Genomic DNA, 23649 nt, shown 5'->3' on the forward strand with positions numbered 1-23649 from the left:
GGACCTACTGTGTAGTGCAGGGAACTCTACTCAGTGCTCCGTGGTGGCCTATATGGGAAGGGAATCTGGAAGAGTGGAGACATGTATTTGTGTGGCAGATTCGCTTTGCTGTGCACCTGGAACTGGCACAACATTGTAAATCAATTATACCCAATTAAAAAAAAATGGCAGCACATGAAAAGATGCTCAATATCATTAGCCATCAGGGAAATGCAAATCAAACCACAATGAGACACTAGTTCACACCCACTAGGATAGTTATTATCAAAATGACAAATAACATGTGTTGGCAAGGATGTGGAGAAATAATAACCCTCATACATTGCTAGTAAGAATGTTCGGATAGTGTAGCTGCTTTGGAAAATAGTCTAGCAGTTTCCTAAAAAGTTAAGTATGACCCAGCAATCCCACTCCTAGGTATATACACCCAAGAGAACATATGTCCACATAAAAACTTGTATGCCGAATGTTCATAGCAGCTTTATTCATAAGAGCTGGAAAGTGGAAACAGCTCAAATGTGCAACTGATGAACAGATAAACAAAATATGGCATATCCATATAAGGGAACACCACTCAGCAATTAAAAAAAAAAAAAATGAAGTACCATGGATGAACCTTAAACACATGATATTAAATGACAGAAGCCAGACACAAAAGGCCACATACTGTATGATTCCAGTGAAATGTCCAGAATAGACAGATCTATAGACAAAAAGTAGTTGCCAGGAGCTGGGGCTGATGTGACTGTCAGTAGAATGGAAAGTGACCGCTAATGGGCAGTTTCTTTTTAGGGTGATCAAAATATTCTGGAACAGGTAGTCGTGATGGTTGCATAACCTTGTGAATATACTAAATACCACTGCACTGCACACTTTAAAATGGTGTATTTTATTAAAAAGAAAAAAAAAGAAAAAATTACATTGAATAGGGCTATGATTAATTAAAATCCTTTTTAGACATCCAAACTAAAATTTACCGTAGTTACTAGAATGACCACATTATCACGTTAGCTAAGAAAATGGGAACCTCTTTGTACTATCATTGCTTTATATGTATTAACTAACACACTTAACTCTTCAAAAACAACTCTGAAGTAGATTCCACCATTATTTAACTCGGAGAGAAGAAATGGCAGCACTTAGAGGTCAAGTAACTTGACCAAGGTCACACCGTAGAAAGCTATGGTAGAAATCCTGGTCTACCAAACTCTATGTTCTTGTCCACTCCAACTTGTTTGCATGTCTTTACCCGCAGTGGGCAAATACTAGAGAGCAGCAATCACCATGTCTTCATTTTCTTTACCTCAAGCCCTAGTAGTGCCTTGCAAGTACAGAGGCAATGACGGTCAATTAAACTTATTTACTCATCTGTTCATCGAGCATTTGTGCTTCTACGATGTACCAGGCACTGGGGACACAGTCACATACAAGATCAAGTTCCTAAGGACCAAAAACATATCATCTCAGGTGGTAATAATTAGTATAGATGAAAACAGAGGAGAGGAAGTTAGGGAAGCCTGTCTGAAGAAAACAAAGTAAAGGGAACAGGTCAGATCCGGCAGTGAAGACAAAGGTCCCGAGAGAGGTTTAAAGGAAGAGCAAGGAGGTAGGTATGGCTTGAGCAGATTGAGGAGTAGAGATGAAGGTGCCAAAGTAGGTGCTACTGGGTCTTACAGTCCAGAGTATGAAATCTGGATTTTACTCTGAAGCAGAAAAAAGCAGCTGAGGGTTTTGAGCGGTACTATCATCTGCAGGCTGCTGGGAACGGAACGGCCTTGTGTGCGTGAGGACTGGAGGGTGGACGATGCTGCCCCTGACAGTATCAGCTCAACTTTGAGTAAATGAGAGTGACAGGTACTGAATGAGACAGAGACAAGATCAGAGGACATGTTCAATGTTCATGTCAGAGGATATGTTCAATTCGGTATACCTTTTAGACATCCAAATGAAGTTATTAACTAGGTAGCTCGATAGAGGTCTAGGTCAGGGGGAAGTCTAGACGGGAAAGAAATTTGACACAAAAAAAGACATTTAAGGGACTAGGGATTCTTTGTCCTTGGTGGCTTTCCCTACAAACTCCATCACTTCACGTTTCAAAGGATCCACTAGAGATAAAAGAGCTACTGGGGTAGGAAGAAAACTAGTGCTGCATCTAGAAGGTAAACCAGTGTTGCCCCCTAGAACCCAAGAGAAGGAAGTGTTTCGACAGAGGAGTGAATGACTAAGTCAACTCCTGCCAAGAGGGCTAGTAAAGGATGGTGAATTGATCGCTCATTTTGGCAAAATGGAAGTTACTGCTAACCTTAACAAGCAGTTCAGTCAAGTGGAGGAATGAAAGCGTGTTGAATAAATGGGACAAGTGAATAAATGGATTGAATGAGTGAATGGCTAGATAGATGCAAGTACCCCAGTGATGTTCATTGGTTTGTTCATATTGAAAGGGGTAAATCAGCTGCAATCATCTTAGAAACCGGATATTCTGGGGACTTCCCTGGCGGTCCAGTGGTTAAGACTCCTCGTTTCCAATGCAGGGGTCACAGGTTCGATCCCTGGTTGGGGAACTAAGAACCCACATGCCCAGCGGCCAAAAAACAAACAAAAAACAAGCACAAACTGGATATTCTGTGCATTTCCTACATCACAGAATTATAAAGTCAAAAGGAAGTCATGTGGAAGATCCCTGAAAGCTCTAAGTTGCCGCATACACGTGTAAGATTCTATCAGTGGTGGAGAGTCACTCTAGATACCTTAGTTCAGTCGCTATAAAAGCAGCTTCATTAATCAGTTTTTGCCTTGTTACAAATCACTCTAAAAACCCACCTGTAAAAATAGCCCCTCTATGTCCATATCCTTTAGATCAAAAACTGCCCACTAAGTTTTCCTGAAATTAAGACATGTAGGCATTTTCCTTCTTTTTGCTTCAACTGCCAGAAATTATAATCAAATTAACTGCCTATGTGACAACTTGCTAAGCTTAGATTCACTTGCCAAAAATTCCCCTTCTTTCATATGAATGTTGTTGTTTTACCTTATACAATGTTATCAACTCCCAAGTTTCCTCAAATTATATTCCTCACACCACACCACACACACACCCCCCTAGTAGAGGTAGGTTGCTCCAGTCATTTCTTAACCTTCGTTCGCTTCCTGGAATGTGCCAGGCTTCTTCTGTCTTGGGGTGTACAGATACTGTTTGCTCTGCCTGAAACTCTTCCCCTATGCCTGGCTAACTAGCCCATTATATATGTTCCAATCTCACTGTGTGCTTTCCCTTCATGGCACTTATCACATTAATTACTAAAATAAAGATGGTAAGACAATTTCATCACCTTGTATTTCCCTTGTCCAATCCTCACTCTGCCAAAGGTGCCAAGGGGGTAAAGGCACTGTAAGATTTCTAAGGTAGGTTTCCTGCAGTACTGAGGTGGTAAGTAAAACTGAGTGGCCAACATTTTTAAATTTAGAAATTTATTGTTTAATCCACAAGCTTTATATAGCTTTAGTTTAAAAAAACAAAAAAAAAAACCAACAAAAACAAAACAAAAACAGTGAAAACAAGACACTATTTCAAAGTCTGGGCCCTTCCAGCTTTCCAAATACAAGAGCTCTGAAAGTTGTATATACCAATCGGAAGAACAAGACAAAATTATGAATGGAGCCATGACATTTCATAAAACAAAATTTTATGTAACTGAAGGATCCTTTCTGGGACTAGTTAACTGCCTTTACAAAAAAAAATAAAATAAAATAAACAGAACAGAGTGAAATTCCAGTGTTCCAAATCAACTTGTTACACGTCAATATAAACCCACAGTGTCCTGGCAAACAACATGCTTTCATTTTCTGTCTCATCCTAGAGCTCGAATCCTAATTCATTTCAGCAGAGACTCCACAGGCAACAGGAAAGATTGTGGCATTAAAATATTCATTTATACTTTTGTGGTAGTTCAACAGTGGTCTTATTTCTGGGAAAGCTTGCAAAAACCATACAAGGTTGGAAGCATCATAACTTAAATGGGTGCTAAGACTCAAATGAGAAAAAGGAAAAAAGAAAGAAAAAGTAGAAAGAAAAACCTCTGGGAATAGACAGGGGCATTTAAAGGAACCATAAGAATGCCAACAATATTTAAACCCCCTTTTTTAAAAAGGGGATTCTTTTTTTTTTTGGCTTAAAATATTTCACTCTAAATGAATTTATGTCAGCTGTCAATGAAAGAATGTCACTAATACACTGTGGACACCTTTTGCAATGTAAATCCATGCCCTTTTTTTTTTACATGGTGAACTTCAACCTAGCAATTATTACAACAAATGTTATAGTCTAAAGCTCAAACACATTTTTAGCAATTTTGAAACTGAATTGCGTACAAACCAAATAAAATTTACATCATAACAAACATTTCCACCTAGGACTGTGGGGACACTTGAGCCTTCCGCATTGATCTCAGGGCCTTTTCACGCAGGTGCTTTTCTAAGTCATCAAGGTTATCTTCAGCCTCACTTTCAGTCTCCTAAAAGAAAACCCAAAAAACCAAAACCCAAAAAGGTCATATCATTAAATCTTGAGACACTGGTGGGAGATGTTGAGTACAGAGAAAAATAAAATTCTTGTGATGTGTGCACAACTCTATGAATATACAAAAAAACCATAAAATCACTATACTTTAAATGGGTGAAGTATACGGTATATTTAATTATATTGAATTTCTTTTAAAAAATACACATTAAGCTTTTTGGATGCCATTCATATTCTTATCGTTAGCCTTAGCAAATCCCTGCTCTTGGTAGGTGGTCATAGAGAAACCGATCAGAAGAGAGTTAACAGCTGAGCATCCAATTATTAGAAAAAACTTACTTAGCTACTTCTCAATACCAAATGACGCAGCTATCTGTACAAACTGTAAGACTGTGCGTAAATACCTTCTTAGGCTCTGGCTCTGCCTCTGGTTCTTCCTGTGCTGACGCGGCTGTGGGAGCAGCGATGGCCGCAGGGGTTACAGGGGCTGCAGCAGCTGCAGCTACAGCCTTTTCCTTCTTGTGTTTTTTGTGCTTCTTGTGCTTCTTATCCTTTTTGTGTTTCTTGTCCTTCTTTTTCTTCTTCTTCTTTCCACCTCCTTCTGGGTCTGAATTCTAGAAATCCAGAAAACCAAAAGCAATAAAATCAACCTGTCCAACTAAACATTTTATTTCTTCAAGGGAATAACCAACTGGACTAATCTAGGATTTCATACGGCTTCGGGGGAAACAAGACCCAGGGCCAATCACCACCAAGAAAAGTACTCCTAAAAGATGGGAACCACCACTGAAAGCAAAGACTTCCAAGAGCTGAAACAGACCTTGAAGATAAATGATTTTAAAAAATTTCCCCAACTAACTTCACATTAAACCAGGCCTCCCAACCACAAGCTATGAATCATGTCTCCAAGACCGGCCTGAGTCAGGGTCTACCTCCAGATGTAAGGAAAAGCACCATGTGCAACAGGAAGAAAAGTCTCTGAACTCAACTAGACCTGAGTTGAATTCTGGTTCCTGAACCTATTAAACTAGTTGACCTCAAATTGCCTGACTTGTTCTGAGGCCTTTTTGTCAACCCAAAATGGGTATAACAATCCTTGATAAAGCTGTTACAAAAATTAAATGGGAATATCTGTAAATCACCCACAATACCAGCCTAACATGTAGGCTTTTAATAAATAGTTATTATCCTAAATACAAGCGTGTATGAATGCCACAGCTCTAATCACTGTCTGATCTATCTCTAGAATGTGGGTGCATTGTTCTCCACTGCATATATTCCAAATTTAAGCAAAGGGTAGGCTCTGCTATAACTGCATCTAGTCTGTAATTTTTAAATCTCACATTTCTAAGCAATTACTTAAAATTCCTCAATCCATTCAGTCAGTCTGCACAATAATTCAATCCTATTAAGATGGACATCCACCACTGATTTTATACAATACAGGAACCTGCCATGATTAGAATAATGAATCACAAAGAAAACAGTTTAAGCTCCGATATTTTAATATCCCAATGATATTTAAGCTTGACAATGTAAAAGCAAGAGTGTTCTTCTTATCTATGTAGCTTGCCAAAGATAAGGCTATATGGGACAACAAAGTACTTTCCACTCCATCTAACATTTCACAAGTTGTGAGGTTCATTTTTTATTATAGAAATAATGTATTTACACTGTAGGAAAAAATAAGACCATTAAGATGTAAAGATGAAAAATTAAGATCACTCATCATTCTCCTTCTAACACATAACCACCGTCGACATTTTGGTATCTTCTTGTGATAAAGTGTATTTTTTTCTTTATAAAAATGTAATCAGACTAATAGACATGATCTAAGATTGAAACTTTTATTGACTGTGACCATAACTATCCCAAAACCTGTCAAACACTAGAGAAAACAGCAGAAACGCTAAACTATTTTTCTACTAGATAACAGAATCAAGGGTAATTTTTTTCTGTTTTTCTAAATTGTCTATATAATCCAATCTTCACCACCAAGATTAGAGAATTTAATAGTATTAGACGTATCACACATTAGTAGACGTCTAGAGTACTAAGCACGGACTGTGACGCAAACACCACCACTTAATCTGTGCCTCCTTTTCAAGTACATCTGAACCACAGAAAATAACGCTCCTCTGAACTACAAAAGACAAAAAATTCTCTCCTTCCAAGTGACCACGTATAATTATAAAAGATGTCCAAAACAGGGTAGACATACCCTTGCCGGTGATGGGCTTGGTGTTGGGCTTTTAGCCTTTTTAACTGGTACCGCTGGTGACCAGTTGGTAGAGGGTGACTGAGACTGGACAGGGGATGGAGGTGCTGGGGGTTTTTTAGCTGCTGGCTCAGGAGATCCCGAGACAGATCGGGAAGATGAGACCCTCCTTACCGACTGAGGGCTTGGTGAGGCAGCTCTAGAAACAGAGGGAAAAAATAAAACATTTAATATCCAAAAGCAGAGATCCTTCTTTCTTAAGAGAAAACAACCAACTACCATTATACAACCAGATCATGAACTTTAAATATTTCACAGCACTTAGTCTGCTGGTTGATCATACTAAAACTTATGAAATTTTTATCACCTAAGTCTCCTGGAGAGTAGTTCAAGCCCCACAATCCTCTATCCATTCTGTTAATGATTCTTCCTGTATGAAATTAGTAATGCCAGTTCCTATATTTAAGACTGCTTTTATCAGTCTTACATAGACATGCAAGAAATATCCTATGCATCACTTCAGAGCTAGGTTTGGAAACAGACTCAATAAGCCTGATACCCCTAAGAACCAAGTAAAACGCTATGGCATTTAGCTTATACCATGAGGAACTACCCTGAAAACAGAAAGGATCTATGAATAGGACCTAGAATTTGCCTTAAAGTTTGTATTCACAGCTATTCTCTTCTGTGATTTCTCAGTTGGGGGGTGGGGGGCTTCCAAACACAAAGAGCTATGCAAGTTAGTGTTCCTAACCAAAAAGGATAAAGTATTTTTACTTTTTTATCTTTCTGGGCTCCGGAGTCCTGGAGACTCTCCTAATGGGCCTAGAACCTGGAGATGGGGACTGCCTTCTTTGGGGTGATGGTGATGCGCCTCTTCGAACAGCTGGAGGACTTGAGGAGGTCTGAGGAGCTCGAGGCCGTGGTGAGGGCGAATGCCGTTTGTTTGGTTGTGGTGACCGGGCCTCCCGGGTAGATCGGCTCGGGGAAGACCCTTTCCTATGCTTTGATGACAACGAAGGCGAACGTCTCTTGGTGACTGGGGAGCTTCTTTGTTTGGGAGGTGGCGAATGGGAGACCCGACGCTTTGGTGGTGGAGACGGTGATACCCTTCGTTTAGGAGGGGGAGGGGGTGAAGCCGTTCTTCTCTTTGGAGGTGGAGAAGGAGAATATCTCCTCTGTATTGGAGGAGAGTATCTTCTTGGGGAAGGTGAGCGACGACGTGGGGGAGGAGAAGGAGTCCTAGGAAAAATAAAAGGTCCAACAGAGTAGAAACAGAATGCAAAGAAAACTATGCACTTATACAGCACCACACAAAGAGAGACTATTTCGAAGTGGAATTGTCATGCCTTTAAACTCATTTAAAGTAACAACAACAAAAAAATCACTTAGTAAATTCCTGTTTATCCTAGATGACTACAAATAGGTCATTGTGATTAATGGAGAAATTTAGTTTTCAGACTGAATTCAAATTTGTCAAAAGTCATTTAGCACAATCCATATAGAATCAACTTAATATTTTTTGAGAAGAGAATCTTGCATTGCTCTAAGGAAACTGAAAATCCATTATCACTATGTAGTAACTAGATAACTACATTAGCAAGACTCTACTGTGTTCAACTTGAACTCAGGAAGTCTGTGCTTTAAAGAGCTCTCCTGTGCGTGGGGTACCCTCTCTAAACTGGTGTTTGGACTCTGAATTAATAATTAGCGTTCACTTGCACAGCTTTAAAAGGTATCTCTACCCTGCCCCCACCAAGACAGACTTACATTTTTCGTGTGTCAAAAGAGTAGTATTCAATGGAAGTCTACTGCTAGGCAGAACGCATCCCTGTCAAAGTCTCAACTTGGCCTTCCTCTTAATGCTTAATCCCTACATAACCCTAATTTGCCTCTCAGGAATTAAACCTCAATATAACATTTAGTTCCAATGGCCTGATTTTCTCCTGAAACATTCAGACCTTGAGCTCAAAATATTTTCCTGCCTAAAAATCAGCTTTGGGATAGGCCATACATTGGGCAACACCGTAGAGTTTTCTATTTTGCCCTTATTATTTAATAACTCTGAACCCCCATTTCCTCACCTGAAAAATGGGAATACCACCTACCAAGCAAGATCATCTTGAGGAGACATGAAGTACATAAAACATCTAACACTTTACCTGCCAGATAATGGCCATCCAGGAGTGGTAGTAGCAACTATACCGCTTGGTAATGTATTTGAGCAATGCTCTTAAAAATTTTTTCCCCTAACTTTTATTTTGAAATCATTTTTGATTTACAGAAGAGCTGCAAAAATAGTGGAGACTTTCCACTTAACATCCCATATAACCACAGAAAAATTACCAAAACTATGAAATTAACCTTGGTATTAACTAAAATACTTATGTCACCCTAGTTTTTTTCTACTAATGTCCTTTTTCTGTTCCAGGTTCCAAAAATCAGGATCCTACACTGCGTTTAGTTGTCATGTGTCCTTAGTTTCTGCCAATTTGTAACTGCTCCTCAGTCTCTCTCCCTCTCATGATTGACATTTTTTTGAAGAGTACTCGTCAGTTACTTTGTAAAATGGCTTTCAATTTGGGTTTGTCTGATAGGGTCAGCGCTCTGTGTCCAAAGATCCAGTATCCACAAATTCAACCAACCATGCATCGAAAGTATTTGAAGAGAAAAAAAATTCAGAAAGTTCCAAAAAGCAAAACTTAACTCCCCACTGTAAAGTTAATTTTTTTCCCTCTGTAATCACTAGTGATCCTGCCTTTTAATTTAACATCTTTATTGATATGTGGTTCACAAATCATAAAATTTACCCATCTAAAGTGTACATTTCAATTGTTTTAGTATACAGTTGACCCTTGAACATGGGTTTGAACTGCATGGGTCCATTTATATGTGGATTTTTTTTTCATACATGTTGCAGTACTACACAATCTGCTGTTGGCTGAATCCACAGATATGGAGGGCCAACTGTAAAGTTATACTCAGATTTTCAACTGCGTGGAGGGTCGGTGCCCCTAAGTCCTCTCCTTGCTCAAGGGTCAACTATATTCACAGTGTTCAACCATCATGACTCCCCATTCCCATCCCACCCTAGGCACTACTTATCTAATAACTCTCTATCTCTACAAATTCGTGTGTTCTGGACTTTTCATGTAAATGGAATTGTATGTGGTATTTTGTAAACAGCTGTGCATGCCACTCGAATAAAATATTTCAATCACAAAGATTCAAAGTTGCTCCATTTAGCTCCCACTAGCCTATGTGATAAAGTACCTTCGTCGTGGTGGTGGTGTGGGAGACCTGCGTCGACGAGGTGGAGGAGCAGGAGAAGGAGAACGTCGCCTTCTGGTAGGTGGTGGGGAGGGACTTCTCCTCCGTCTACCACTAAACCAAAGAAGAATTATAGTTGATTCAGAGTCAGTAACACTTATAACTAAGTGATCAAGATCATTTAGTTTCAATCATTGTCAACCCAAAGTGCAGCAACTGTCACTCTATCCCTCAAAGCAGTGTTTTTCAAACTACAGTGTAGTTAGTCAAGACCCTGGGTGAGAACCAGGATTTAAAAAAAAAAAAAAGAAAGAAAGAAAGGAAGAAAAGAAAAGAAAAAGAAAATCAAAATCAAAGTGCTTTAACTTGTGGTAAGGGTAATTTTGTTTTGCAAAATTTTTGTTTCAGTATATAAATATGCAGTCTGAGTCATGACGTAAAACATTCTTAACATGACGCAGGTGAAAAAAGTCTGAAAACACTGCCTTAGAGCATTGCTTTTTAACTAGAATGCACATCAGAAACAGCTTGGAAGCTTATCTGAAATTTGTGTTCACCAGGTTTGGGCTATGGTCCAGCGGTATATGTTTAAAAAGGTTCTTCAAGTGATTTTTGATTCCTTGTTAGGAACAACTGTTCTAAAGTCTAGAAAAATACAATGTTCTAATACAGATATTTAAAATTTAAGGCCCAAAGTCTGGGTGTCACTGCTCCAAGTTCTTGATTTTTTAAAAAGTATGTTCCCACAGTTCAACAGTTGCAAACTATTAACTAAAAACCCTACCCCAAAGACAAAGGACCAAAGTTGTCTGAGCACTAAAGCCATTGGGAGCAATGTGGTTAAAATATAGATAAGAGTCACAGACCTTAATTCTGAGCTGTTAGGCACTTAACCAATTAACACAAAAAGCACACCTGAAAAATACAATTATAATCAACTGAACTAACTCATAGTAGTCTCCCAGCAGATATACTAAAATAAATACCAAGCCAGTTGGACATCTATTGGCTAAGTTTGTGTATACAAAGAAGTCAAATAATATTCAATTAACCCTTAAACAATGTGGGGCACTTGGGCTTCTGCACTGGCAGATTCAATCAACTGAGGATGGTGTAGTACTATAATATGTATTTATTGTAAAAAAAAAAAAAAAAAAAAAGCCACGTACGTATAAGTGGAGTTGCACAATTCAAACGCATGTTGTTCAAGGGTCAACTGTAACTAGTTCTTAATTTCTTGCTCAGTACAGGATTGATGCTTCCTGTGAATCTGGAAGTATTTTCTAAAGTTTACCAGTCTTGATTCCCCATTAAAACTAAGGAGAGTTCATTAACAGAACAATGAAAATTCTGACACTCATTAGTAAATTTAATTTTTAATTTAAATTTGCTTGGGGCTTCCCTGGTGGCACAGTGGTTGAGAATCTGCCTGCTAATGCAGGGGACACGGGTTCGAGCCCTGGTCTGGGAAGATCCCACATGCCGCGGAGCAACTAGGCCCGTGAGCCACAACTACTGAGCCTGCGCGTCTGGAGCCTGTGCTCCGCAACAAGAGAGGCCGCGATAATGAGAGGCCCGCGCACCGCGATGAAGAGTGGTCCCCACTTGCCGCAACTGGAGAAAGCCCTCGCACAGAAACGAAGACCCAACACAGCCATACATACATACATAAATAAATCCAAAGTTTAAGGAAAAAAAAATTTGCTTATGCCTTGTGGGGACTAAGACCTCACTCTGAACAGATTTAAAATATAAACTACAAGACAGATAAGCTTCAGATGAAACGCAGACACCAAATTATTAATTACAAGAAAGAACAGTAAAGGAGAAGCCACTTTACTAGCAAGGCTAATCTGAGAATTACGGGACCTAGAGTAACAGGGTGGACTACAGTACTGTTTCAACAGGTAATGAAGATTTCAAATGGGAAAAGACATTTGGGTTTTGACTCAAAAAAGAAAAACAAAGGTTTACACTCACAAACTTTGAGGGTGAGATGATACAAAGCAGAACTCCCAATGTGTTATCAGTAGGTGTAATAGCAAAAGAGGCTATTACTGTTGATTATGTGACTTCTCTTTTAAAATATTCTCATAAAAAAAATTTAACTCAGATTAGAATCTATTATAATACACTAATGACCTGAGATATTTATTCTGTGCCTCAGTTTCATTTGTAAAATGAAAGGCTTGGAGTAACTAAAAGGTCCCTTTCAGTGATGACCTTCAATGTCCTATGTTTCCATGTGAGAAAATAACCAAAAAGAGAATAAGAATAAAACCATAACCTGATAAAAACAAAAAACAAAAAAACCCATAACCAAACTAGCGTACTTAAAGGAACTACAAGAAAAATTTGATAATCACTTATAACTGGAATCTTGACACCCAATGGCTCTATGACCTAAAGGCTACAGTTTCTTACCTGAGCTGATATGGCACACATATCAGGGGTTTAAAAGAAGAGGAAGAAGTAGAAGAAGGCTAAACATTTTCTAGTTACTCTGAATACTAGTGCCAACTCAGGCCTTCAACTGTGTGTAGAAATTGTTGAGTAGAGAGGTCTCCCCCAACCCAAATTGCGCGAGAACCAGTTTCAATAAGCCTCAAAACATGAAGTAGCCCTCAGCCCTCGAGTATGTAGGAATACACAAGTCTTATAAGGACAAAGACAGCTTGCGATCTCTGCAGTGACCTCTTCAGAATCACCTCACTTCACTGGTCAGGCTGGTAATGAAGACAAGAAGTTATAGATGCAACAACTATCTTTTTATACTAAGTATGATCAATACACCATTCACTGTTAAGGAAAGAGTATTCAATATCCAAAGACAAATGTTTAGAAGCATGAAAAATGCTGCATTTTTCAATCTTTAAACTTTATATATGAAATATTCAAAGCCAGGCTGTATTTCCCTTCTTAAAAATAAATACTGAAGTGTTATCCCAAACAATTCTTTCTCCATCTCCAAATCCTAGAGACTTGATGGCAATCTCTAACATCATTAACCATAACGGGAGGGGAGGGGAAAAAGAAGAAATCTTACCACTAACCTGACTTTGTAAAGCAATTTTTTAGCTGCTGTACTAGCCATTTTACAGAAACCAGGAATAATCACAGTTGGGAACAGAATACCTTTGTATCTAAATTTTTTTTAAGGTTTCTATTTTTTCTTGTCAAGTAAGTTACTTCCACAGCACAAACACACCGTTTTGCTCCATCATATACACTGCCAACTGGTTCCAAAGAACCTTTCCAAGAAAACACTCTTATTAATTAGTGAGACTACTTAAAACAACACAGCTTCAAAAACTGAGCTATAAAGAGAACAATGTGAACATTTCAGGAAGGATAAATACTTAGAAATTTAGTGACAGCTAAGACCTCAAAAAACAGAAGACTAGCAAAGATAGTACAATGTCATGGTGAAATGGTATAATGTCAATGGCACAGGTCTAAGATCTGGCTTTGTCACTGTAACCCTAAGAAACTCACTTACTACTTCTGAGCCCCTGTTTTCTCACTTACGAGATACGCCTGAATTAGAGATTTCTATGTATCATCTGGTTCTAAAATATTATGGCCTTAGGGTCACAAAGACCCTGATGACCAAACAGGTTCCAAAAGGATATGCAACTTACCTTTCTACTGTAGGAAACACTGAATAGGGCCAAAGCCTTACAGTCATTTTTTAATCTTTTAAATGTTTCTCCCACATTTTTCTTGCCTTCCCTATAGTCACCACAAAGTCTGTTCCCACTAAATCTAAGGAGCTATTATTATTGTCCTATCTCTTGGAAAGACCTCAAAAAGCAGAAGACTAGCAAATACACTGTAACTGCACAAAACTCTAAATTCAAATGATGCTCTAAAATGAACACTGTGTATGTTTTTATCATTATTTTGATGTGTAAGAAAATATAATCAAACCAAAACAATTGAGGAACTTCTCCACAGTCATACCCTGTAAACGTCAGAATGGGATGTTACCTAAACAGTAAATTAAGTCACTAAAACTTTGACATGTAATCCTAATTTACAAAATAGCATCTAACCAACCTTTTAGTCACTGGCGATTGCCATCGCTTTCCCATCTGCATCCTGAGAGCAGTGGAAAAAAACAAATGTCAAGAATTCCATTCACCAAATTAATTACTTCAATGGAGTTAAGTATCACTAATGGATATACATTTTTTTAGATATTCAAACATGGTCCGGAGTTAATGCTATGATTTAACTGGTCTATTCTAGTCATGCACACGTTCGACATGCTGGTACAAAACTTACTAAGTTCTCATTAAATAGTAATGACCACGGAACAAAGAAAACCCAAATACCCCCAAATCTGACCATCTCCTACTGTGAGTTCTTGAAAGGAAGGAGTTAAGCAAATTCTAAATAAGCCCACAGCCCATCCCTTAAGTTATGAAGTTTTATCACAACTACAGAACACCAGTGAAGACATTACCGAGGGGAAGTCTCTTTCTGGCGCTTTCGAGGTGATGGAGAGGCACTCCGGGAAGGGGAATGTCTCCGCCGCCTGCCTACCTCACCATTCTTCACGTGGGACCTTTTGGGTCGCTCATCTTCTGAGGAAGAGGAGGAGCCAGAATCTATAATTACACAATAAACAAAAATTTACATCAGGTCTATGCTTAAGAGTCTGTCTACGTTTTTGGAATCTAAGCAGATGGAGTGTCCAAATTAGCAAATCAAGTCCACTAACATAAGCAAGCACATATACAGCCATCAGTTCTGAAAAAAGGTAATATTGATATGTGCTTAATGACTTGAAAGTCAAGCATAAATAAATATACATTATTATATAATTACGTTATACAAATCATTTCCACAGAACAATCCAACAGGACACTGTCCCTTAAAAATCTAGTGATCTTCCAGATAACTAAGTAAAGCTTAAAAAGCATCTCAAGCATTACTTAATTCTTGCTACTCTATGTACTTTTAAGGCTACTGAAAGTCTTAACTAGCATTTGAATAATTTATTCATACCATTATTTAACAAACAAAAATGTATGTGACATTTCCTACAGGCCTGGTAACAATCAAGGACTGCAAAGAGAAACACTTCATTTGTACATGGTTTCCTTAACTTGAAATAACTAACAAGTCCCAAATACCAAAAAATATCCAAAACTTACATGCATTTTCAAACATTTCCATGATTAACCTCATCTTAAAGAGTTGCAAAAGCTGTATGGCTTTTAACTGACTTAATGCCACTGTGGGATGCTTTCGTTTCCATTTTATAAATGAAAAGCAAAGGTAGTGCCTAGACTCAGTCACAAATACCAACTAAGCGAATAAAACCAGGATATCTGGTTTAAAAATCAGGTTTCTGTGTACATACTTTTTAATTCAGAAGTTCCACTTCTAATTACTATTTTACAGAAGATATACTCACATAAGCACAAACACACAAAAAAACTAGAAATAACCTAAATGTCCAAATAGGCGAGTGGCTCAATAGATGACAGCATGTTATCAAAATTTGAAATATGCTGCAGCTGGTAAATAAATGTGGTAGATCCTTAAGAATTAACAGGGAAAGATGTCTAGATATAGTAGGTTAAAAAGGCAGGCTATATAATCTACAGTTTGAGCCTCTGGGTTTTTTTTTTTTTAAACCACAGATACTTACACATGCACAGAAAATTTCTGAATAAAAGCTTTGGGGAGTAAGACTGAGGGTTGAGGAAAGAAATATACTTTTCCAATTTCTATTCCTGTTTTAACTGTTGTGCTAAGACTTCCTCCTAACATATTTATACAAAGGCACAAAAATATTTCTCCTAAGTATTGATACATTCACTACATTTTCGGATATTTTTATCTTAAGTATTTTTATTAGGATATGCAGAAAGAAAAAAATGTAACCAGTGTCCATACCAGAGGAAGACTGCTGGTTCTGTCGTCTGTATTGGCGTCTCTGCTGCACAGAATCTGCTGCAGCCATTTTGCCACCTTTATCTTCTTCTGAAAGATGGATGCATTTAGAAAGTGTTTCTTTAGTCATGCATACAGAAAATGTTAACATATTTGAATTGGGAAATGGTCTCCTAAACCTTTATCTGGTTGGGTCAAGCAATACAGCTACTCTTTTTTAATAAAGGAGGAGCTTAAAATGCCAATTTAAATGCTAATTTAGACTATCTTCACTAAATATAATAAAAATAAACTTATTTAGGCATCTGTGACAGTTCGGTCTGTGTGCCAAGCACTTTATAAACATTATTTCAGTTAACAACCAAAAAAGACCTAAAGGATGGTACTGTTATCTGCATTTCAGAGATGAAAAAAAAAAAGTAGAGGCTCAGATAAATTATTAAAACAAACAAAAAGTAGTTGGTGGAGCTGGGGATTCAAACAGGCTGGTCTGACTTCAAAGTCCTAGCTCTTAACCATTAAGCCATATCGTATAATTAATCTTTAACCAGAATCTAATTCAGCTTAAAAAAAAACCAAAACAAACAAAAAACACACAAAACACTTACCTGATTCAGATAACTCTACTTTTCTAGGCTTGGGTGCTGGTGAAGGGGACTCTCTTTTCTCAGTACCTTTATGTTTTGTCACTAAAAATAAGGGGAAGAAAAACCCCACTTACATACATACAAAAACAAAACAAAAAGCAACACATCTTCTTACTAGTACAAAAAGAAGTGTGACTATTCTCATAAATAATTTACTGACAATTAAAAAGTTCCTATAAGCCCCTGTTATCATTACCTGAAGTAGAAGCAAGAATTTGTAAATGTTTGGTGAAAAGCCTCAGAAAGTTCTACAATGATTTTCCAATTTTCAAATTTTCAGATTCTCCCAAGAGAAACATTAAGAGAAATTGGGAGCTGCCGTTTCTGAGTAGAACAAGCTCTATGCTATGCATAACATTCAGCTGAGTAAAGTAAACCTCTGTGTGCTACCCTACAACCTAAAACACACACTCTTGACTACAAAGACCTCATCAACATAAGAGCTTATAAGCACCCACTACAGGTTGGTTCAGAAAAGTAATGAAGGACTTCCCTGGTGGCGCAGTGGTTAAGAATCCGCCTGCCAATGCAGGGGACACGGGTTCGAGCCCTGGTCCGGGAAGATCCCACACGCTGCGGAGCAACTAAGTCCGTGCGCCACAACTACTGAGCCTGCACTCTAGAGCCCGTGAGCCACAACTACTGAGCCTGCGTGCTGCAACTACTGAGCCCACGTGCCACAACTACTGAAGCCCGTGCCACTAGAGCCCGTGCTCCGCAACAAGAGAAGCCACCGCAATGAGCACATGCACCGCAATGAAGAGTAGTCCCGGCTCGCCGCAACTAGAGAAAGCCCGCGCGCAGCAACGAAGACGCAATGCAGCCAAAAAAATAAAATTTTTAAAAAATTTAAAAAAAAAAAAAGAAAAGTAGGGGCTTCCCTGGTGGCGCAGTGGTTGGGAGTCCGCCTGCCAGTGCGGGGGACACGGGTTCGTGCCCCGGTCCGGGGGGATCCCGCGTGCCACAGAGCGACTGGGCCCGTGAGCCACAACTGCTGAGCCTGCGCGTCTGCAGCCTGTGCTCCGCAACGGGAGAGGCCACGACGGTGAGAGGCCCGCGCACCGCGATGAAGAGTGGCCCCTGCTCGCCGCAACTGGAGAAAGCCCTCGCACAGAAACGAAGACCCAACACAGCCAAAAATAAATAAATAAATAAATTTATTAAAAAAAAAAAAAAAAGAAAAGTAATGAAGATGATAAATGATAAATGACATAAGATCTGATGAAATTTTCACAGAGAAAAATATCTGGTCTGGAGAAGAGGAACAAATTAGTCACCTAAGAGGCTGAAGGCTTTTGATGTAGAGTATAACCTTCACAATAGCATGAGGGACTTAAACTACCTGTAGAAACGTAGACCTTCACAATGGTGAAAATATTAAATGCTAAGGCTAGAGGATCCTTTCCAAAGATTAAAAAAAAAAAAAAGTAACCTCAACCCAAGTCATGCGGGTAAATGAAGTGGACTAGGATCTGAACCCAAGACACCATTTCTGTATCTATGGCATAGGCTTTCATTTCTAACAATTACTATCTCTGTCTACATTATCCATCCCATTGCTTCAACTAATGTCAGAAGTACAGACACAGATAATCATTAATCTTACCCTAGATTAACCTGAAACTTCATTTGAGACCATTCCTCTAAGAACTAGACTTGAAAACGATATGATCCCCTCAGTACCCTTACACCTGTTTGTTCAATTAAAGCAATTAACATGGAATGTTTAACCTAGAATTTAGATACATTTCATTTAACAGAGGCTCATTCAGAATTCTGTAAAGGCTTATTCTAAGGGGCAGTAATTTAGCAATCTAATCATCTTTGCTGAAGTAATCCAACTGAAGAATTTACCACTATACTTTTAAAAATACCAGCATTTTATTAATTCTACCTAATAAGCCTTTTGGACAAATCACTGGATTGGGTAAAGAATCCAATGACTAGATAATCTAGTGATTATCTAATTATCATGAAATATAGTAGCAAGACTGCATTTAAAACTTGTATTTTAGGGCCTCCCTGGTGGCGCAGTGCTTAAGAATCCACCTGCCAATGCAGGGGACACGGGTTCGAGCCCTGGTCCAGGAAGATCCCACATGCCGCGGAGCAACTAAGCCCGTGCACCACAACTACTGAGCCTGCGCTCTAGAGCCTGTGAGCCACAACTACTGAAGCCTGCACGCCTAGAGCCCATGGTCTGCAACGAGAAGCCACCGCAATGAAGAGTAGCCCCCGCTCGCCGCAACTAGAGAAAAGCCTGCGCGTAGCAACGAAGACCCAATGCAGTCAAAAAGTCCAAACAAACAAAAAAAACTTGTATTTTAAGAAATTCAAAGACATGAAATAGAAATGTCTTTAAATTTTAAAGGATTCTAAGCTATTTTTTGGGTCAGTACTCTTCATTTTTAAGTGTCAGTTAATCTTCAATTCTTGAAAAAATATTATAGGCATCTAGTCATAAACCCAAATGTCAAAGTACCCCCTTAAAGAACTGGGTTCCAAAATGTGTTTGGGAGCTGGTTGTTTGGATGCCAGAATGCATTTTCCCCTAAGAAACATTAAAAATGTGGTTATGTTTGCTATATAGTTGGCAAATACCTATTTAGTAAATAATACAATTGAACTACAACATTACATTTTTTCCCCATAGAAACTTGTATTTGGAGTTTTATCCTGATCTAATCTCTCAATAATGGCTTGGCTACAAGTCTTAAGTCATTGTTGATATAATCAGCATTAAACAGTACCCATTATATACCCCCTACTCTGGTTTAATAAGACTGACTGAATTGTAGCATTATTAATTTCATAAATGTTTCATCAATGTTTGCTTGTCTAGATAAGATTTTCAACACCTTATTTTTATTAAAAAGTTTATTTGTATGTTAATGTTTCATTTTTAGTATTTAAGGGGCAAAATCATTCTAGCATGACGTCTGAAATCTCCCAAGTCAATTGAAAAACAGAATTTTAAATTTACTTCAATAGTCCTATTAATCATTAACCTTGCAGACTTGCTCAAAAGATCACTTGTAAAGATAAGTCACTCTGTGACCAGAATTGGTAAAATAATCCGTAAGTATCTAGAGCACACTCATATGGTTATGTTGATCTAACTCAAAATTATCACCACCACCATAGGTATAGATCCCCTGTAAACAAGCACTGTTTTATGTACTAAGGTAATGCCAATTTAACTACAACATGCCATCGATTACAAAATGCTTCCTGAGGACCCTTTCAGATGAGAATGTATATTATACTCCAAATAATTTACCTCTAATTCTCCAAAATAGTTTTCCTGCCTCCCTCCCACTCCATTCACACACTATTAACAGCAGAACCTTAAAGCCCTGATTGATGACTACCCCACAAAATACAAAAGTAAAATCTATCACATTTCAATGGTATCAATGCTCTTATTAGCAATGGAGACCGCAAGAAAGGAATTTCTGAAATCATACTACCAGGTACAGAAGCTGAAAAACTTAACCTTGCCTTCTATTTCCCTCCTTTAGCAATCAAAACAGGCATGTGGGGGTAGGAAAGTTGGGAAAGTGTACACTTCTGAACTGGGAATGAGAACCCAAATTCTAGTCCTGGATGGTTGACCCTGACCAAATCACTTAACCTGAGAACCTATGACAACCTCTGAAGTCTTTCCTAGCTCTGAAATTTCATCACAGAGGGTTGGGATCGTTTTACTATAAAAAGCTATTTATCTCCAAGTAGTTACAACCAATATTCAGCCTCAATGGACAAAAGGCAGCCTCTCACTACACTACCCACAGACAATCTCTTTGGCTGGGTTTTGTTTGGACATGGAAGACCTGTCCCATAAGCCACAGGAACATAACTGGCCCTTTGTCTTCCACCTTGACTTCTCTCCTATGTACATATCCACTGTGATTTGTTTCCAGAAAAGCAGCAGCCCACTCTTCCCGACAACATATCAAGACACAAGAGGTTGGTATCTGTGCAGACCCTAACAAAGGTTAACAAGTAATTCTTAACAATCAACCTATTTAACAAGGATTCAGTCCTTCTGCTCAGGTACTTTTATTACCCTTTGGCTGTATGATGTAAACAGAAAAATCATAATCTGATGTGTTTTTGCAAAGGAACAGGTAGGAACATTCAAACTATTATTTTACTAGAGAACTTTCTGGCTCCAGACAAAGGAAAGAAGTATTCAGAAGTGCAAAAACTTCACAGGAAAAGAAAAAGTAGGTCAGGACAACAGGCATCAGATTTGGACACAGTGAATGGAAACTATTTTGAACAAAAAGTAACATGGGACATGATATTATGAAAATAAGTGATCTTAAGACACCCCTCCGATACTTATGCCTGAACCTGTAAGACCTAAAGGTTTCTCTATTTTTATCCAGTTGCCTAAGTCTAAAGAGCCAATACAACAAAAATGACCAAATAATATTTATGTTATCAGCAAATTAGCCTGTTAAGGTTCAGAAAATAATTTGTACATTACTCTTTACAAATTACCATCATCTGTCCAGTACCCCCCTCACTCTGATAGCTTGTCTATACCTCACAGTAACAGAGATCAAAAAAGCAAAATTTGCCTTTCTAGAACTGCCACACTGCAGGGTTGTGGGGCCAGTGGGTGGTGGTGGGGTGGACACAAATGAAGCAACAGGGTGCTGATTAGAAATCCTGCTCTCACCAACTTCATAAAAACATACAGTCAAGATTTTGCCTGAGGTATCCCCGATTTCTTCATTTATAACCTGAAAATTTAAATGTGATCAGAGCAACCCCAGTATATATTAATCTACAGAATGCTCCTTAACATTCAATTACTATAACAGTTCTTTTAAGATCTCCCCCTCCCCCACTACTCACCTATCACACTGTGTGCATCATTCCAGTCCTAAGCACCAAAGGCCCAATTCAAATGGATACCATAGTTTTTCTCCATGTATATTTAATGCTAAAGAAACAAACCCCAACAGACCACAACCCTCACTCAGACTAACATGGCATTCTACTTGCCTGGCAGGATCACAGATCATAAATTCCTCAGAAATCAATCTGCAGAATAAAGCAAGGACAATACTCAGAAGAACACTGCCTAGGGCCTAAATTTAAAAAGCAAATCAGCTTTTAGGAGGACACCATGTCCCTCCCTAGGAAGTACAATGTGGCCAAGAAAGAAATAAAGCAGAATATGAAGTCCTCAAATAAGATATCAAACAAAAAATCTGCAGGGTTAAAAAAAAAAAAGTTAACTGGTCTCATAGTAATAAAAAGATGCCTTACCATGACAACACAAACTTCGGTAAGCTACCCCAACTCAAACAGCCCACGGCTGGTAACAGTACACTTCTCCACCTACTCAATGCCAGAGGGCACTGCTAAAAACAAAACACTTTTACATGTAAACTCCATTTCAACAAACAACAAGAACTTAAAGCAGGAAAGAAAAGGTGAGCTTCTAAGCAAATTTACAAAAAACATGACATACAAATATTACCCAGCAGCTTCATACTTTGAAGGGAGTAGGGGATAGCAACAACTGACTAGGTATTTTGTGGCCAAATGAAGAAAAGAAAGAACATATTGTTTTTATGTGCTTGATTTTTACCTTTACCTGAAGTTCTCCCTGGAGATACAGAAACACGACTTTTCCTCGTACGGTTTGACTGCTGGGGTGTCGGGGAATGACGAGTTTTTGGTGGTGGAGTTGCTGGAGGTGATGGCCTGTGCCTTCGCCTCGGAGGACTTGCTGAAGGAGATAACCTACGAGTTTTTCGAGGGGGGCTGGATGTCCTCTTTGGAGGCTTCTTTGGCGGTGACCGGGAACGAGATGAAGAAGAGGACGAGCTACTCCCAGACAAGGATGCCGATGAACGCCTTCTTCTGTGGAATAAAGTACTCATGTTCATTAACTGCATACTTACAGAAAATGACCTTACAGGCATGTACAGTTTACACAACAATACAGCTATTTTTATCCAACTTTTGAGTTTATGTAGCTAAGCACATAAATGAGTTTTTTTTTAATGTGAAACAAAACCATAACCTAGGACAGGAAACAGCTAGTTCTGAGACTAACTAAATAACTTATTCTGATAAATGCTTCTGAGTTCTTTCCAGTAGTTATAAAATATGTCAAGTGCTATAAGAGAATAACTAACCAGTCTCTTCCCTCCTTAGGAATAATATGAGTGTTTTGGAGTTTGCATACAAAATTTGGGTGGCAAAGTATTTTTTTCATTTAATAACACAATGTCATGCAACCTTTACGTTGCCTTTTTTAAAAAAACGTGCAAGATTAGGAATTCATTTAGCTACATAAACTTAGAAGCAGGGGACTCTCGAATTCTGCGGCAAAATCTGTGGTAAGTTCTGTTGCAATTATGTGTACCTGCAGAATTCACCTTTGGCGGAAGAATTCCTGAGAACCTGAAAAAAAGAAACCCTACCTTAAGTGTGAGATAAAAACTGGCTGAAAGGGAATCTTACACAATCTGCAAATTATCTTGACTGTTAAATGGCTCAGTAAGCAATTAAAACAGGCTGCTTGCAGAACTCCAATATAAGAAGTAGCTGTTTCCACTAATCTTATGCTAGAAAGCACCAGTATTACCTTTTCTCCAAAGGAGAAACAATCAATTTTAGAAAAGTGTGATGCCTAAATTGACTGACCATTTACATCTTCAGTCTCATTTATCAGTAGTAACATCAATTCCGTAATTTTTAGTAGTAGTTATAAAAAATGGTTCAATATACCTTGACAAGCCCTCCCCAAAGAAAAATATCTTGTTTGTTTTTGCTTTATTTTGGCCACACCACGTGGCTTGTGGGATCTCAGTTCACCGACCACGGACAGAACCCGGGCCACAGCAGTGAAAGCGCCAAATCCTAACCACTAGACCACCAGGGAATTCCCGAAAAGTATCTTTTTAAAGAATATGGGACTCTAAAAAATCTCAGACTGCAGAAACAAAATTACGGACCTTACCGCTTCCCCTCTTTTATTTCCAAGTTGATTTGGTTCCTTGAAAAAAACCTTATAGACTCAAAACACAAAAAATTCTGTCCTAAGTATAATCTGAAGCACA

At 38.5% G+C, this 23649-nt stretch overlaps 1 protein-coding gene across 12 annotated transcripts in view; it reads right to left on the bottom strand.

Annotated features, from left to right (window-relative positions):
- Positions 1-3451: 3451 nt before the first annotated feature.
- The window catches only part of SRRM1 (serine and arginine repetitive matrix 1), a 30529-nt gene continuing 10331 nt past the window's right edge, over positions 3452-23649 (bottom strand). For 2 of the 12 annotated variants that reach the window (XM_082463553.1, XM_082463556.1), the window contains exons 9-18: positions 22176-22444; positions 16520-16600; positions 15915-16001; positions 14473-14617; positions 14064-14105; positions 10008-10118; positions 7512-7976; positions 6738-6933; positions 4921-5130; positions 3452-4511 (exon numbers count right to left, since the gene is read on the bottom strand). In XM_082463553.1, the coding sequence (XP_082319679.1) occupies positions 4407-4511; positions 4921-5130; positions 6738-6933; positions 7512-7976; positions 10008-10118; positions 14064-14105; positions 14473-14617; positions 15915-16001; positions 16520-16600; positions 22176-22444 (1711 nt within the window). In that variant the 3' untranslated portion in view covers positions 3452-4406. Of the gene's footprint in view, positions 4512-4920; positions 5131-6737; positions 6934-7511; positions 7977-10007; positions 10119-14063; positions 14106-14472; positions 14618-15914; positions 16002-16519; positions 16601-22169; positions 22445-23649 lie in introns of all 12 variants that reach the window. The other 10 variants (XM_082463563.1, XM_082463552.1, XM_082463562.1 and 7 more) reach the window with 7 other exon arrangements.

Source organism: Balaenoptera physalus, assembly GCF_965194825.1.
Source record: "Balaenoptera physalus genome assembly, chromosome: 1".
NCBI lineage: Eukaryota > Metazoa > Chordata > Mammalia > Artiodactyla > Balaenopteridae > Balaenoptera > Balaenoptera physalus.